We start from the raw sequence: 17,565 nt of genomic DNA on the forward strand, positions 1-17,565 counted from the left end.
AAAAAAAAAAAAAAAAAAAAAAAGAAAGAAAGAAATGTCAGAAAAAGAACAAGAACAGCTGAACTTCATTTGGGTTTCATCAAACGAAGAACTCCTATGAGTTCGAATGTGGTGTTTAAATGCGAACACAACCACACCCCCAGTTTTAAGCGGGTTGCGGCTTTATTACATTATTTTATCGTTCCTCCTCAAAGATCTCGGTTTGCTTTTCAAGCGAAGTTCGACTATGGTTTTAGGTCAATATCAAATATTAATGTTATCTAATATTTTGTTATAGTTCCACCATGGCACTTTGCCGTTGTCGTGAAGACTTTTAACACCTATAATAGTAATTTCGCATAACCCACACACTACCCACGTGGGCCCATATGTAAATCGACTCACTTATCGTGAGGTTTGCGCATTACTGCGAGAGTTTCCCCCACATCCCACAGTTTGTGGTAGAAGCGCAAGAATACAAGCTGGATTGTTGTCTTCTTCCGCCTTTTTACTGTTTTTGTTCATCCAGTGTTTGAGTGTCATATGTGTGTGTTGTGCCATGTTCTGCTGTTTGTCCCTTTAGGGATTGCCTGGTCTCCCTACGCTGGCTGCTTTGCACAGCAATCAGATCCTGACTGTCAAGGTTTGTCTGTGGTGGTGCTGCCTCGCTGCTGGGTCCGACCCCCTCTGAAGCACACACTGGCCGCTTCCCTTAAAGTGTGATGATTGAGTATTTACCAGCCAAAACCCTGTCAATTGTTTTCCTCTCTGCCCTGCTGTTGCTAGCAGGCTCTCGCTTAACATAGCTCTGCTCCTTTTTACATCCCAGATCCTCCGCTGAGAGCAAAGGTGGCCTTTTACAGCCTTGTAATATGAAGTTAACTGGAACAGACTCTGTATCCTGAAACCAAGACATGGTTTGGCTCATGTCCATTGACACTGAAATGAATGGAAGGAGCTCTAAAGGGAATACTCAATTATGACCAAAAGTGGCAAATTGTTTTTTTTTTTTTTTTTATAGCTCATGCTCATGGTTCACCACACAGCCTCCTAACAACCAATTTGGCCTTTATAATTGTTTCATCGATGGCAACGCCGATGGGCGCGAGCAGAATAATGCAAGCATTGACAGACGGAAGGTATGAAATCAACCTCAGCCCAGAAGGTTGACCCATGCTGGTTTCAGTGTGTGTAGCTCACAGGGTTTGACTTGGCAGCAGGCACGATGATGATGGCGGTGCTTTCACAGACAAGGAGCGATTCCCATTTTTCCAAGGGGCGGGGAGCGGGAGGGGGGCACTGTGAACCCACTTCACACTCCAGAGGTGGTAATTAGGGGCTCCAGCTCCAAAATGCAACCCCAGACTTCCGCAGCAAGTCACCTCGGTGTTGGAAAAGTGTGGATTCCCCTCCATCTGTGAAGGCGCTGTTTTTTTGGGGGGGGTTTCGTGAACATGGGACTCCCTAACAAAAATCTGTTTCTCTTTGCATTTGGCTTCTCATCCTCCTCCTCCTCCTCCTCCTGCTGCTTCTTCTTCTGGGACCTTCTCCTCCTTCAACCTTCTCTCACCTCTGAACTCCGACTTCTTGACCTCACACACCTGCTCAGATGGTCTTCCCAAAGATCAATCATGGCTTTCTTTCCGCTGACCAGCAGCTCATAAAGCGTCGGCTCATTAAGGTAGTGGGTGTGTCCCTCTCTCTTGTCTCTTTGTCTACTGTGCCAAAGTGTCACTGATTCACTTCTCTCTGTCTAGAGCATGCCAGCCTGTAGATTCTGTCATATGCACCCTCATGCTCCCTTCTGTTCCTGCAAAAGCTAATAAGAAAATGTCCTAATAGATGCTTGGTAAAGTGAAACGAATTACTGTCTTGGCATTAATAAAAAGGAATTTCCCCGCAAGTTAAATTGCTGGATATTTTCTCAGAATTTCTCCTAATTGAGTAAAATTATGGACCACACATTTTCAGTATTTCTCTCTTGATTATTGAAACCCTTCGCTGACAAATGTGACCTTTTTCCAGACTGTGCTTAAATGCGCAGTCCACTTAAGATTGCATGCATCTCAAGTAAGTTGAGCAAACTTTAAACCATTACGTTAAATCTCCTCGTTGTTGTTTTATGCTAGCTCCAAAATGCAATCTTTCCTCCTAATTACGAATGGAGGTGGGCCATAGCCACCCACGAGATCATTACACCATTTCCTTTGTCATCATTTAACTGCAGTTGCTTCTGTCTTGGTTGATCCAACAATATCACATAGGACTGATGTGGAAATGTACTCTTTTTGTCATACAGGGAGATCAAGGCCAGGCAGGACCACCCGGGCCTCCAGGCCCACCTGGCCCGCCAGGACCAAGGGGCCCTCCAGGGGACACTGGAAAGGATGGACCCAGAGGTTTGCCGGGTCTACCAGTGAGTATTGGGTTTTGATAAGACGAGAAGCTTGACAAACTTGAACTAAATGCAGTTTTGCAACCCTAACTGACCCCCTTTCTTTAAAATTATTTAAGTTGGAGGACAAGACTTTCCAAAGACCTTTTAGATGTAAAGGGTAGAGAAATAATGGCAAGATTTTTTTTTTTTAGGATATACTTGCAATTTAAGGACTATATAAGACTTTCTCCATTAAAGTACTTTTACAAATACAAAATCCACTGTAAACTGTTGTAATATTTACTCCAATTTATCACTTTTGGTGTCTTTGTTGATTATCCATGTTGATGTCATTGATAAATGTGGAAAAAAAAAATTGGCACCGCGTCTTTACATACAAGGAATGAGTTACGGGTCTTCTTAAAGGAACTGCTAGGATTTGGTCACTGGTGTCCGAGTGGCTCTGTTATTTCTGGAATTGCATTATGTTACTTCAGCATCCTCCGTTCTGAATTTCAACACCTGCTAACAATGTACGAAAAGCTTCAAAATACACATCTTTTTTATTGCAGTATCACAATCTCAGAGTGAAAATATTGGGAAAAAAAAACTAATTATACTTATTTAGTGTGAGAAGAAAACAGATGTTCATAAATATTCACTATCTGCGCTGGACCCTTTCTAGTCTGGGGACTGAGATGGCCTTGAAAACATTGATTTTGTGTCTGGTGAACCGTTCTTGTGCTGATTTGGCCAGATGTTTGTGATTATTATCCAGTTGTTTTGTGTTTTCTGGCAGAGGTCTCCCAGTATTTTAAAGAGAACAAAATTCCTAGGACCGTTGGAGCAACTCGCAGCATCTCATTTTCTCCACCTTATTTAAGAGTGGGCATGAAGAGCTTTATCACCAGTTCATTCCTTCGTTTCACGCCACATGGAGTGTCTGGCAGAAGAAAGGACAATCTCAGGCCCAGTTTACACAGAATTTTTTTTTTTTTATTGAAGCCGAAACATTTTTGTTGTGATCCAACTGCTCATTTACACGTCAACAGTGATTGGAGTCTCTGACACTGGCACTTTTGCACAGACAGATGTCAGTAAAAAAAAAAAAAAAGTATGCTACCTACTTTTATATATATGTTTTAGATGAGCACTAAAGTCCCCCAGCGCCACACTGTGCCCTAGCATGACGACTCCAGTGGACTCAAGGTGTCCCGGTACCGTCCTCTAAGCGGTGAGGAAGTGCCATCTAAACATGGAACTGTTCCCCAATCAACATCCGAAAATACCAGCAGTTTCCAGACAGCGGTCTCGTATAAACAAAGCCTTGGTCTCATCTAATCATAGGACTTGGTTCCAATTAAAACTCCAGCGGAGATTAGCAAATTACACATGTTTAAGTTTTTATGGAAACTCTCTTTTGTGGAATGCTTTTGAAACGAGTGGCTGGCATTAAGATAACATCTAAATGAATGCTATCTGACCTCGTGAGCCTAAGATACCGCTCGTTGCTGCAGCTTTGTAACAGTGAGCGTTTGAGATTTTCTTTTTTGCTTCTGTCTGTGCATGGCGGCAAAATAAGTTCGGGACCTTGTCTATCCTCATCGGTCAAAGTTCAATCCATCCATCCGTCTGTCTTGTATGCATGCTTATCAAGGGGGTGCTTGTGCCTGTCTCCAGAGGTCATAGGGAAAGAGCCAGGGCACACCCTGGACAGGTCACAGGTCCACCACAGGGCAATGCAGAGACGCGCAGGACAAGCAACCATCGCACACACAAGGATAATTTAGAGAGACCAGTGAGCCTAGATTATGTTGCTGCACTACATGATGAAATTACTCATTATCGAGGCTTCTTGCACAGCATGGAAGGTAATTATATATTATTTTGCAGCAACTTCCAAATTATTTATGCTTCTTCAAAATGAATTATGTTCCTAAATAACTGAAACTACCTTGTATTTGTACACAAACACACACCTTAGTGTCAGAGTAGGAATAGATTAATTGGTAAAAAACGGGGTTTCTTGCATGAGCCACTAAAATGTCTTTGGGTCTACAAAAATTGTCAACTTTTCTTTTTCCTCTTGTAGTCGCATCTAATTTGACTTGACCTAGTACTCAGAGGGGGAAAAAAATGCCAGTGGAAACCTTTTTAATGAAGAGTGGAAGAACTGTTTGGCCTTTTTTCTTTTTTCTTTTTTTCCCCCTCAAATATTTATAGATAAAAAAAAAAAATCCCCTTGGGGGAATAGTTTTATTATTACACGGATTTATGTTGGCTCAAATATCTCTGTTTGCAACATAACGTTTTTCATTTCTTCATGCCCGCCACTGGCTTTTTTGCTAATTTACGTGAACCGGGAGAGAAAAAAGGAACAGAAAAAAAAATCTTGTCAGTTATTTTCAGCCATAAAACCTTCTGCAGGCTCCAGCTGATCTTTATTGTGTTGGCAGAAATCTCAGTAGGAGCTCAAATATATTAAGAATTGTTTATGAGGTTATTTCCAACTTTTTTATGGTGATTGTTTTCAGTTCTTCCTGTAGAAGTTGCTAAACTTGTTAAAGTTTTTTTTTGGGGGGGGCGGTGGGGGTTTCCAAGAAGTCACACTTCTCCTCCTAGGTGTCTGTACTTTTCTTTACTTTTAACTGTTGTGAATAACTTAGAAGGAAGGCAATCAGTGCTCTGGATATAAAATTGAAATGACATGTTTCTCAGTGATGTGCTGAAATCTGAAGGAGGTTTGGACCAAAAGCAGAACCCAGAATGAGGTTGTCGGATAGAGACGCGGAACAGGGCAGGTGGTAGAGCAAAACAAAATCCTCCCAGGCAACGTAAATTCTGATTTGTACTGTAGTATTCTGCATATTTACAATCGAGTCCATTTGCATTCACAACTCTATTCAAATAAAATTAAAACTTAATTGATGTGTTTGGATATTTTTAAACAAGCCCACAGTCTTATAATCACTGCCTTTATTTTTTATTATTTTTTTTCTAGGGTGATCCAGGCCAGCCAGGAGAAATTGGACTCATGGTGAGAAATTATTTTACCTTCTAAATTGATGTTTTCTTTCATACAATTGATGCAGCTCCCTATCTTGGTTAACTTACGAAAGGAGCGCCAGCACTTGGTTTGAAATGTTGTATTTGTTGTAACTGGCCATTCCAGCTCATCCAGAAAAGAGTCACGATGAAGAAGCTCTTCAGCTGTAAGCTCATAATTCAACATCTGATGGGATTGTTGCATTAACTTTAGTAGTGAGGATGAGGAAGCCACTTATTTATCTCAATATCATATCAAGAGCTGCACAAGATTTTTATTGTGGCGTATTTGAATGGATCCGCCATGACGACCAATTTGAGGACATGCTAAGGTTTAGGTTTTATAATCCAGCAACATTTGATGTGTTGAATATCCGTGTGTTCTGAAAAGTGTGATTTTAATATGAAGATGACACTCAACATCTTTGCTTGTAATTCAAGCGCAGAGTGTATTTTTGGTATTTAACAGTTTTCATAGTGGGATCACATGGGTTTGATGTCGATTTTGTTTGCAATTTTTTATTTTTTTATTTTTTATGCAGGGACTTAATGTTAAGGATGCGTTTCATGATAACCGATAAAACATTTTCTCTCACGAACCCAAACATATAGGACGAGCCGCTAGCCGGCGGACAGCAGGTGGACGCAGCTTGCAGCTAATAAACCTTTTGATTAAAGTCTCCTCTGAAAAGCTACACTGAAAAGGTCAAAGCAAGCTCTGGGAAAAAAAAAAAAAAATCAAAGGAGACCAATTGACTAAAATCACATTGCCGCTGTCAGATTTTTTACAGAAGCAGAAACAGGAAACAATCTCCTTTTTATCTAGAAACGCATTACCGATGACCTTTCGCTACACTCGACAATGACTCTCCAATGTGGTTTTTTTTTTTTGGCTCCCAAATGTTTTGTTCCCGTCGCCGCTCACACAGTAGCCGCGGAGGTAGCAAAGTTTCTGTGAGTCATGAGCGTAAAACGGCAAAGTGGAGGGTCCCAGGTGTTCTTCCATAAGCCTGAAGTGCTTTTACAGCTGTTTATGACAGCAACAGCTGGAGTTCCTCTCCAGAATGTCCTCTCATAGAGCTCTGCATAGAAGTAATCGCTTCTCTCTGTGACTCTTTAAATAAAGCACAGCGTTTCATGAGTAAATACGCTGCATGACACTGATATACTTTTAACAAGGGATAAAGTCATCATCTGGTAACAAGCCCCCTTGATCTAAATCAGCAGGAGATCAGCACGAACCAGCTGTTGTTGTTGGGGGACGGGGGCAAATAGATGCGACAGTACATTTACGATGTCAGAAAGTCTGGTTTTTTTTTTGTTTTTTTTTAAACCAAATCCTGATTGCTTGCTACTGCGTTAGGTCTATCAGTAAAAATGAGATTTTGGATTAGTGGAGATACTCCTGTTGTAGGTTGTGCGCGTTTTCGACTCGAGAGAGAACAGAAAAGCTAACTTGTCACTCAGGAACAAACCTCGCATCCATCCTTAAATCTGAGGAATTATGTGTTCTCAAGCATTTGGAGCTGAGGATTAAAAAGGATCGTCTCCCATTCCTCCCAAGGTTCAAGATTCCACAAACATTTTTTGCCTCCCCCGCAGTGCTCTAGGAGCAAGACACTTAATTTGACATGGCAAACCGTTTTTAATGTAGATGCCCTTGTTAAAGAGGCAAACGTAGAATCCAGAGTTTTCCAGCAGCCTTTTACGACATGTGGTGCTGGTTAGGGGGATTAAACTCTTGTGGTGCAACAAGGAAAAGGAGGAAGAGGACGAAGAGGAGGAGGAGGAGGAGGAGGTGGCAAAACGACAAAGGAGAAAAAAAAATATTTTTAGAACTCAAAGGTTGGAAATAATCAGTGCCACAAACTTTTTTCTGGAGTAAATTAAAAAAGGTGTTCTGCTCTCTGGGAAGGTGGCTTTCAGTCTTTGCAAAAAAGTATTTATTTGGATCCTGACTTTGCTCGGAAAAGATTAAATGAGACTGTAGAGACTCCATCCATAACTGGAACCACCCCGCCCCCTAATTTTCATTGTGGTGTTATTTCCAGTTTAATTCCCCTTTTCATCCTGTATCTTTCCAAAGTTTACCCACATTGCTTGAGTAACTTTTCCAATATGCCTTTTTTTTTAAAGTAAGGACACACTCATTACTTGTTGATGTCTTTAACTACTTTTTTATCTAATGTTCATGCACAGCAAGAGCAGAGATGTTTTGAAATTGCTTGGAAACAAACCAGTGCATCTGGCAAATATTCAGTCAACCACTTTCGGATGTTTGCACAGCCATGTTTAAACTATTCATCGGTGTTTTTATTAACTTGAACCTACAAAAACACAATATTAGTTTTTGAAGCAGACTGTTCTGCGTTTATTGAAACTACAACAGCGTATTTAAAAAAGCATTAAAGCAGCTGATTTCATTAAAACTTATTCCCATGTTTGAAAACAAAACTAACATAATTTCCATGTCTTTAAAGTTTAAACCTGTGGCTTGAAAGTTACACACATACATTTCATCAGGTCGTAATTAGCTACAAATGCGACATTTGTTGAAATAAACATCTGCTGGGTGCAATTTACCACAGTCGCGACGAAAATGTGTCTTGAGATGGAAATGTGAGTTATGGACTATTGGATATCCTGAAATGATGTCCAGAAATGAGTTGAAACTGCCATTTCAAGCTTGTTTGGATTTTAAACGGCCTATTAGCCCTGTTTGTTTTTTTCCACCCATTCGGACCACAACTTCCTGTCCGTGTTATTCTATTAATTTGAAGCTGAAAACTTTAGGAACCACCGATTTAACATCTTGGACTAACCAAAATATACAGAGTAACTGGCCCTCGCAGCCCTTGGAGAAATCGCAGTCTGCTGTGTTAGCGTAACATTGTACCCAGGACTGTCGTCGCATCATCATCAAGCTCTGCAAACTGGAGTCTAATGAAACTTCAAATTTCAAATCTTTGCCTCAGTTTAGGTTGTTTTTTTTTTGTTTTTTTTTTTTTTTTTCTTAAAACCGCAATCTATTTAGCAGTCACTGCACAATCAGGTCATTACTTCAACTTTCAGGGTAGGTAGACCAAATAGACGATATGATTCTTTTAGCTAGTCGTACCGGTATGACAAGTGTTACTGAAAAGCCTGAGAAAATAAACGCCTTGCGAATAGTAGAAGTAATAAAAATCACAGGTTTTAAGTTTCTGTTTTAATATATCACAGTAGTATTTAAACACAAATTCATGACCATTTTATTACTTACACCCATTGTGATTGATTAAGACAGAAGACAGCTTTCTCAAGCTTAAACCAAGCATCAAAATTGGTAGGACACGCTTGTTGGTGCTAAGCAGGTTGGTGTAAGTATGTTAGAAACTGCTGATCTGCTCTGTGTTTGTACTCACGTCAACTGTCTGGTTTACAGAGAATGAACAGAGAAAGAGAATATATCCAGTGTTCAACGAATGAATGGAAATGTCCAATAATCGTATAAGAACAAACGGACCGTACAGGTTTGGGGTGACAGGAATCCAAACTGCTTGTTAAAACCAAAATATGCAGAATACCAAATCTGAACGCACACTAACCTTGAAGGAGATGAGGTATAGCAGCAGAATATCACACCTGGTGTCATTCCTTTCTGGGAGGAAGGATAAAATTCACACAGTCTCCCCAAAGTTGGTCAGCGACAGATTGTAAAAGAAATATCGCCTGGTCTAGCCTGTCTCAATTTTAGGTGGTAGAGTCAGTATTTGGCAGTTACAACTTAAAAGCATCAGTCCTGCCTTTTCTCAGTCGATTAAGTTGTTTTTGTTGGTGGAGTTCGGTGGAGGCTTTCTCGGCAGACTTTAGGATTTGTGGAGTTGGGCTCGTTTGTACCAACTAAACACCATTTAAACCGCAATTTAACTGAGTACTATGGCTAACCTTCACGCCCATCTTTCGATGACTATTTCTAGCAGGATAATTCACCATATTATTTTCTCAAACTGCTGTCTTGGTCATGTTAATGAGTTTACTGTACTCACACTCTCACCAGATCTCAAACCACTAAAGCACCTTGGAATGTGGTTGAACGTTTTACATTAAAGATGTGCAGCCAGAAAATCTGATGCAGCTCCAGGAAGATGATGGTCACAGTTGACCAAAATCTTCAAGAAATATTTCAGACACCTTGCTGCACCTAACCCACAAAAAAATTGAGGTAGTTCTATACGCAAAAACAGGTCCGATTTAATACTAACAAGGTGTACAAAATTTCATTCCAGAGGAACGTTAAGACCGACTGAGCCGTGTTTTCAATAGAACCTTTGAGGTGCCCGTATAAGATCAGCCCAAATTTGTTTTCGAGTGCTGCTGGAGTTGAGTGCAGGAAATGACCTGGGGACTTCCTTATTGTTGGTCAATTCCAAACCCATGAATGGACATTCAGGGATTTGTATGTGTGCTCAAACACTCGACTACAGTAGCCATCCTGTTGTAGGTTTTTTGATTGTCCAACGCTGGCGCTAAGGTGTAAAATGTTGAGCGTACACAATGATAACGTATTCCGTCACACAAAGTTTCATTTACCTTAGATTACTGCCACTACTTATCAACGTTTGAGCTTTAGTTCGATTTGAAAAGAGTCCGGACTTCTTTGAGGGCACTTGACTTTCTGGAAAAAAAAAGTCTTTCCTGCTTCTAGCTTTTGAGTGCTCTCAGATGTAGCCAAGTTAATTAGCACTCAGGCAAGTGGCACATGCTCTCACATTCCTATTGGGTCATAAAGATGTTTACCAAACCCTTCTGAGGTTAGCAAACAAAGGCATTTAAAGGCAAGTATGAGGAAAACCTTTTTTTTTTCTTGGCTGATAGAGTAATGAAAGTTCTTTACTGAGGTTTTTGTTATAGGTGTAGATGGAATTCACAATAAAAGACCTGCCACTGAGCAGCCCTTGCTTGTGTATGTGAGAACTTGCTGCTAACAAGACTTTAAAGGGCAAATGTTGGGGAAAATGTAAATGGGGAAAATGGAATACCTTGAGCTATGTGATGAACGCTTTGCTTCATCAACAAAAACTTAACAAGAAGCGATCCAACAAGCAGCTCCTTCCCAGAAAGCCAATCATTATTAAGTCATATCTTGGCGCCAACGAAACCATGCTTGATTTGCACAGACATTTGCACTGACAGACAAACTTTTCAACTTTAATATGACCTCATTGGGAACTTTTACTTGTAATGCAGGCACACCAGAGTTTTAAGCTCAACAGGGGACCATATCTTTTTGACATTTATATACCATCGATGCAAACAAGAGCTGAAACGCTGCTGCCGAGGAGGGCTCGTAGGGCAGAGGGTCTGTCTGGCCACAAACAAAGCACCAAATGGCACGGTTTCTCAAATTCAAAGCAAGACGAAAACTGGCTGACAAGGCGCACCGTAGCAGCCAGAACTAAAAGGTGTTAATGAACTGCTTTGATACGGCAAGAATCCAGTCTTCTGTTTCACAACATTTTGTCCACGGAGCTAAGAAGAAGGTTGACGATCTAACGTGGTTTCCAGTTTAATTGCGATCAAAGGCACTATTCCAGATTCATCCATCATCGCTTCGCATCTCAGAAACGAGGCGCCTTTTCCTTTTTTTGCGCTTCCTAACTTTTTGTTTTTATATCTTTGTAAGGCTTTCCAAATATTGGCCCATTTAGGTAATGAACTTGTCTTGGACTGCGCTGGGAGCGTGGGGTGGCCAAGACGACGCACGTTTTCCTTATTGCTTAAATGAACAAAGATGGAGTTTGTCATAAAAGATAAAACCCTAAGAGTCTTAGTTTATCCGTTGTCTCATTTGGGATTCACTTTTAGGGTGCAGCTCCATGACAAGAAAGGCTCAGAGTGAGGCGATTTTCAGCTCTTGCCGGAGAAATTAAACAAGGGGCTGATTGTGATTCAGTTCTGCCTGAAGGGCGTATGCGCACTGCATGAAATCCTCCCATGAGTTTGCCAGGCTCGCTGCTGGCTTTGAGGATTGCATTATTTCATCTGACCAGGACTCCTTTTCTTTTTTCTTGGCTGTATTTTTCTTCCACTCAATCTCTCTCTCTCTTTCTGTCTCTCTGATCTTTTACAGGGACTTGAGGGGCCTCAAGGGCCAAAGGTGAGTTATAGAAAATCACCAACTTTTATTTTAGATCTTGCTTTTTTCTTTCATAGATTAATTGAATGGGTTCAACTGACTTATTTGCAGTGTTTTGGAAATTAAACTTTTTTTTTTTTTGCATTTTTGCAAAAAATTGCAAATATGCATTTTTGCAATTTTGCAATAACCACAAATAAATTTGTGGTTATTGGGACCACAAACTTTATTGGGAATCCTGGGAGAAGCGCATAATTGTAACACTTAAGTGATGCATCGTTTTTCTTACACTTTCATTATTTTTACAGAACAATTATACAACCAGACATCAGTAATGCATAACACAAGTGTTGACAATATGAAGTTTTTCATAAAATAAATATCTTAGCATGACATCTTATGACCTCAGCATCACATCTGTAGACTCATCAGCATACAACCCTAAAATAAGGATACACTTTGGGCGATGATGCATCTTTTTCATAAGAATTGGAGGTGCCCATGCCATATGTAACAATGTTATCATATTTGAGACTGTAATTTTTTTTAGATATATCTGTCTTTTGCTGGCAACAGCCTTGTAGCAGGAAGGCTCTGGGTTCAGAGCCCTGCCTGGGGTTTCTCTGCATGGAGTCTGCATATTCTCCCTGTGTCATGCATTCATCATATGGGTCTTCTCTGGATAGTCTGGTTTTCTGCCTCTGTCCAAAAACATGATACATCCTGTGATGGACGGGCAACCTGACCTGAAGATGTATGAACTTAATGACTGATGGAGATGGGCACAAGGCTCCCTGTAACCATGAAAGGATAATTAGGTGTCGACAAAGGATGGATGGATCTTAATAATTCATCTACAGCATCACCATCTCCTGTGACAAACTTCTCCTGGTTCAATTAGAAAAACAAACAAACAAACAAAAAAAAAACTATGTTCTTCTATAAAGATTTGAGAGCAGGAGAAATACATGTCAACAAACTCTGCCACCTGAAAGCTTTGGGTCTCTGCATCCCCTACAGAGCAAGCCTCTTGGCTGCTTCTCTAATTAATGCTCTGCTTGCCTGGCTTTCCGGTTTAGGTGGACGACCGTTGTGCTGGCAGGTTTGCTGTTGAGCGATAGTAGTTTCATAGCCAGATGATTAATTGAACATTTCTCTGTGAGGTGTTCAAAGCTTGTGATATTGCTTAGTGATCTAACTCTGCTTTGATCGTCTCCAAGTCGTTCTCCTTAATCTGTCTGAAGTGTTACTTGGTCTTGATGATGCTGTTTATTCCTATGTCTTCTCCCATCAAATCTCTAAAGAGCTTCACAGAACAGCTAATGAGATTAAATGACACACAGGTGGTCCATCTACTAATCAGGTGTCGGAAAGCAGTTGGTTGCACTATATAGTTTTAAGTGGGAACATAGTGAAAGGGCTAAATCCCAATAAAATTCCAAGTAAATTAAAGTCTGTGGTTGTAACATGTTTAATTGTTCGACACTTTCGAATGGCACTGAGAGTACTTTTCACCTTAAGCCTAGTTCGCATGATTTTGGAATAGTCGGACAATTTTCAAAACCTGAGACCACACACAATTCGATAAAAAACGTCAGATATGACGGGTTTGATTTTGCCGCGTGTGATGTCCAGCCACGTGGCAAGAGTAACACACCACACACGAAGCGATTACACTCCCAAACATTCAGACTCCAGAAAGAAAGTCCAGTTAAACTCCACCATATTTTGAATATAAGGTAAAAGAACATGGCTGACAGTGTAGAAGCAATAGCGATAGTTTGTGGACTTATTTTGAGCGATAAAACATGTAACAAAAAGAAGAGGCGTTGGATAAAACAGTGGCGACAGCGCGAGCAGCGGCTCTGTTTACTGCAACATGACATGGAGTTGAGTTGTTCTGCTTCTCGTCGTTAACATTTGCTACGCCGTTTAGATTGTTTTCTGTTCTATCGTTTCATTTAGAGTCACCGGTTAACGATGCCCGTTGAAAACAATGGGCACAAAACAATTGGCTCGTCCACCAATTTTAAAATCTTGCCGTGTGAACCAGGCAGTAGCAAATGTTTTACTAGTCACAACTACAACCTACCTGCAACGCATTTAGCTAGTGTCAGTGTCAAGGCCTGGCTGAATGAATAAACGTATTGTTATAGCCAACTTATGTCAAGTTAATAGCTGAAGTTACCAGGTACATCAACACTGGTAGCATTTTAGCTCCGACTAAATGTTGAATAAACATTCATGTTGTTCCCACATACCATCTCCAATGTCCACCAGACTTGGTTGCGCAACGTCAGCCGTTTGGGATTCCCCTCCGTGCTTACGTCATCTCGCTTTCTGATTGGCTACCTGTCACATTCACACAGTCCCTAGCTGGAGGACACCACATATGCTGCGGTATCAGGCCAAGACAATCCAACATGTTGAATACCCCTGAATTTATATCAGAGCGGTCCCGGCGTTCTACCGACTGGACCCGATGAGTCTCAACGCGCCACACACGGCAGGATGATCTGTTAGAATTATCGTAAGCGATAGTCCTAGAATCCCAAATGTTCCAAGATTGTTGAAAGGGGAAAATCAGGACAAAAAAAAAAAATCCTGCCTTGTTGAACTAGCCTGCAGGAAACCCGAATTCTGACGTAAACCAAGAGGTATCGTCTTCTGGCTGAAGAATGTTGTTTTTGATTTAATAGTAACTCGATATAAGTCTCATAAGTGACAGTAAAATATGCAGGGTGTTTAACATATTTACCTGGAGTTTGGAGACACGAGAGCCACGGTCAGGTCAAGTAAACAGAAGGAGAAGAGGGCAAGAGAAACAAATGAGAGATGGAGAACAGAGAACCTGGAGTTAAGTGCTGCGATACAGACTGATGTGGGAAACAGATGGAGGCCGAATCCAGCCATCAGGTAGCTGCCAGTGTTTGTTCAGTGTAACCCAATCAGACATTTCCTGTCTGCGCCGTCATCTGTCGACGAGGCGGTAGTGTGTACGTGAAGGGGTCAAAGATGATCCACTGCCGCGTTAATGACTCATAATCCAGCCCCGAGGCTGCTCAATTAGATCTTCTGCTGTTTGGCAAAGAGGCCACATGGAGACCCCGATCAAGTTTCATCACCTCAGTGGCTGTTTGGTTGCCATTAAATGATAAAACACCCGGCATGAGTCATGTTTACTCAGTATTTTTAAGGGGGAAAATAAAAGGGGGGAAAAAATTCAAAGACTCTCGTTTTATTGTTCCTGCTCTCCAAAATCTACAACTAGAATAACAATAAGGCATTTTTAGCAGAAAATTGCTAACATAAAACCAAGTTAGATGGGGAAGGGACTTCATAAAGAAATAAATAACATTTCAGTAAGTAAAAGCACAGATGTACTGACTTTCCTCACAGCCAGGACTGCAGACAAGATCGATCTAACAAAGCTAATAACCCACAAACATTTGTACTTTTCATGTCTTTATTAAAACAAATTGAGTAATCACTCAAACAGACAGCAGGCTGGAAAACGTATTTGACTTTATTGGAAACTCCCTCAGACGTTTCCTGTTACAGCTGATGAGACCTTCTCAGTCAGGGGGGAGAAATTTTGGAGGATTCCTCCCGACAAAGCTGTTTGAGTTCATTCATTTTTCAGAAAGGGTATGGATCTGAAAGAACCCTCTGAACACCAGGCCGCACCGCCTAAATTAGGCAGCTTTACACCATTGTTTGAAGTTTTGCTGTGTAGGAGTGAAATGAATCTAAGGGTATGTTTTATTTGTGACCTGCAGGGCCACTAGTTGAATCTAGTTTGAACCGTTCTCGCAAGACATCACTGAATTTTCTGTATTGCAATTTAATGTGCTAAAGATTTGTCGTCAAATATTCTAAAACAACAAAACCGAAGCAGCAAAGCATCCTCAAACCGAAGCGTGTTTGGAGGATCCCAAATTTTACTAAGCCTTTTGCTTTTGGAAAACAAAACATTTTAGAAAAGATTTAGGTTAAGCGGTGATGTGTTGCTGTGATATCGTAGCCTCTACAGATGCTTTTAGCTTGCAGAATCCCCCCTCTTTCCGCCCTGGCCGTCGTCATGAAGTAGTAAAAACCAATCTGTCTGGGGATGAGCATCTCAACATCCAGCACTTAACACCTGAGCACAAGCAACTGTTGAAGATGTTCGCTTAGAGGTTCTGTCGTTGTTCTGGAAACGCCTGCAGACGATTTTAAAAAAAAGGGGAAAATACAACTGACTATACATTATTGGGTTTATTTTTGACTAAAGCAAACCTGATTAGTGTCAGAAGGATGCAAAGAACTTTAGAGAAATTGGATTTATTGATTAACAGTATGTCTGTATAAACCAATAAGCATTTGTTTTTGTTTGACAGGGTTCACTGGGGGCTCCTGGTATCCCTGGAACAGATGGACTGAAGGTGAGCGCTCTGATTTAAAGAGACAGTACACCATCTGATGATCTAAAGTATTTTTTCTTGTTTTTATTTCCATATTCTCGTTACACTATTGCTTATCTGCCATACGGTTTAGAAAAGTGCACAATACTAGGTTCTGCTATAAGCTTTCTGCACTTTCTAAATGGGTCGCAACTTACACAAATGTTCATATTGTGTATATTGTGTAACGCGCTCCGTGTCCAAAGGCAAATAGTTACATAACTAAGGAGAAATTTAAAATACTGTCAACAAAAAAAGGATCTCAAATTTTGGGGGCTTTACCGTTTGAATCTTTAGCTATGAGGTGCTTCAGTCGTGCTGAGAATCTTCATTTGAATTTTGATGTTGTTTTTGTTAACTTTTTCACAGCTTCCTAGCACAAAATAAGTATATCAGTTTTTATGTTGTCTTTATAAACAAATCTTTAAAAAAAAATAATTAAGAAATATTGAGTAGGTATTGCGCAGGCCTTATGGTTTACAGAAATGCACGTGCTTTACTGCAATAAAAAAAAAAAAATCTAAAAATGAGTTGAAAAGACAATAATAACAATAATGGATAACATCTAACAATTTTTCAACCACTTTTGGTCAGTCATAGACTTTGTTCAGTGCTTCAAACTTTGAGCCGAAGGTGGTCGGATGAGAATTAAGTGTAAAAAACAAAACAAGACGATTATGTCACTTCAGAAGTAACACCGTGCCACATATATGTAAATAATAAGGGTGCATTTTAACAATACTCACATGTTTTACAAAGTGCAATGTGACACCATACATGGTAAGATAAGATCTAGTGAACCTACTTATTTACTATCAATCCTGCAGTCTTTTGTTAACGGCTTTTTAAAATTACTACTTTTGTTTCCATAAAGTATAAACATTATTGGATCCCACTTTTTATCGTTTTAAGTCATTTTATAAGTGTGCAAATCAGACCTAGCAAGTAAGATCATAAATGCACTGCACACTAGGTTATGGAGACCAAGGTAATAATTTATTCCTCAACACTATTGGTTTACTTTTTCTTTTCTATTTTATTGGAAAACAGAAAATCTGGCAACAATACCCTTTTCAAGGTGTGTTATAGCAGCTCAGCTGTTAAATCAAATAATCTTGTTATGTTTATTCTTTTTTTTTTTTGCAACTGACTGAAAATCTTGGGGAAAAAAAAAAAAAAACCCTGCCGCATACTTAGCCAAATGGAGCTCTGCTCATGTTAGATCGGCTCTGACATGCATTTTGACAATTTCAAACCATTTTTCTATTTAGGAGAATACCCCTGGGCTGCATCTGCAGGTCCTGACCACAGAGTACGGTTTTTGGAAGCATGTGTTATCTGTTCACACACTGAGCTAATTTCTGAAATTCACTTTCCAGTAAAGCAGACACAGTGCAGGTGTTCTGAAAATCGGAGCAAAATGTAAAAATAAGAAAAGCTGTTTTTGTTTTTTCACTCCAAAATAATCACTTAATGAATGGCGTGACTTTGCGCCATCTTTTTAATTTCAAGCACACATTGATAAAGAGCAGAGAGGCCTGTGTGGCTATAATAGGAACCAGAGTAAAAGAAGCTTCATTTCAGTGTGAAAGCCATGCAAACCC

The 17,565-nt window shown here is 40.3% G+C and overlaps 1 protein-coding gene across 1 annotated transcript in view; it reads left to right on the forward strand.

Annotated features, from left to right (window-relative positions):
• The window catches only part of col25a1 (collagen type XXV alpha 1 chain), a 199,112-nt gene that overhangs the window by 132,876 nt on the left and 48,671 nt on the right, over nt 1-17,565 (forward strand). The window contains exons 7-11 of the mRNA XM_016675245.1: nt 1,589-1,660; nt 2,279-2,395; nt 5,358-5,393; nt 11,514-11,540; nt 15,899-15,943. Coding sequence (XP_016530731.1) covers nt 1,589-1,660; nt 2,279-2,395; nt 5,358-5,393; nt 11,514-11,540; nt 15,899-15,943 — 297 coding nt within the window. The remainder of the gene's footprint in view (nt 1-1,588; nt 1,661-2,278; nt 2,396-5,357; nt 5,394-11,513; nt 11,541-15,898; nt 15,944-17,565) is intronic.

Source organism: Poecilia formosa, unplaced genomic scaffold (assembly GCF_000485575.1).
Source record: "Poecilia formosa unplaced genomic scaffold, Poecilia_formosa-5.1.2 Scaffold111, whole genome shotgun sequence".
In the NCBI taxonomy this organism is placed as follows: Eukaryota; Metazoa; Chordata; class Actinopteri; order Cyprinodontiformes; family Poeciliidae; genus Poecilia; species Poecilia formosa.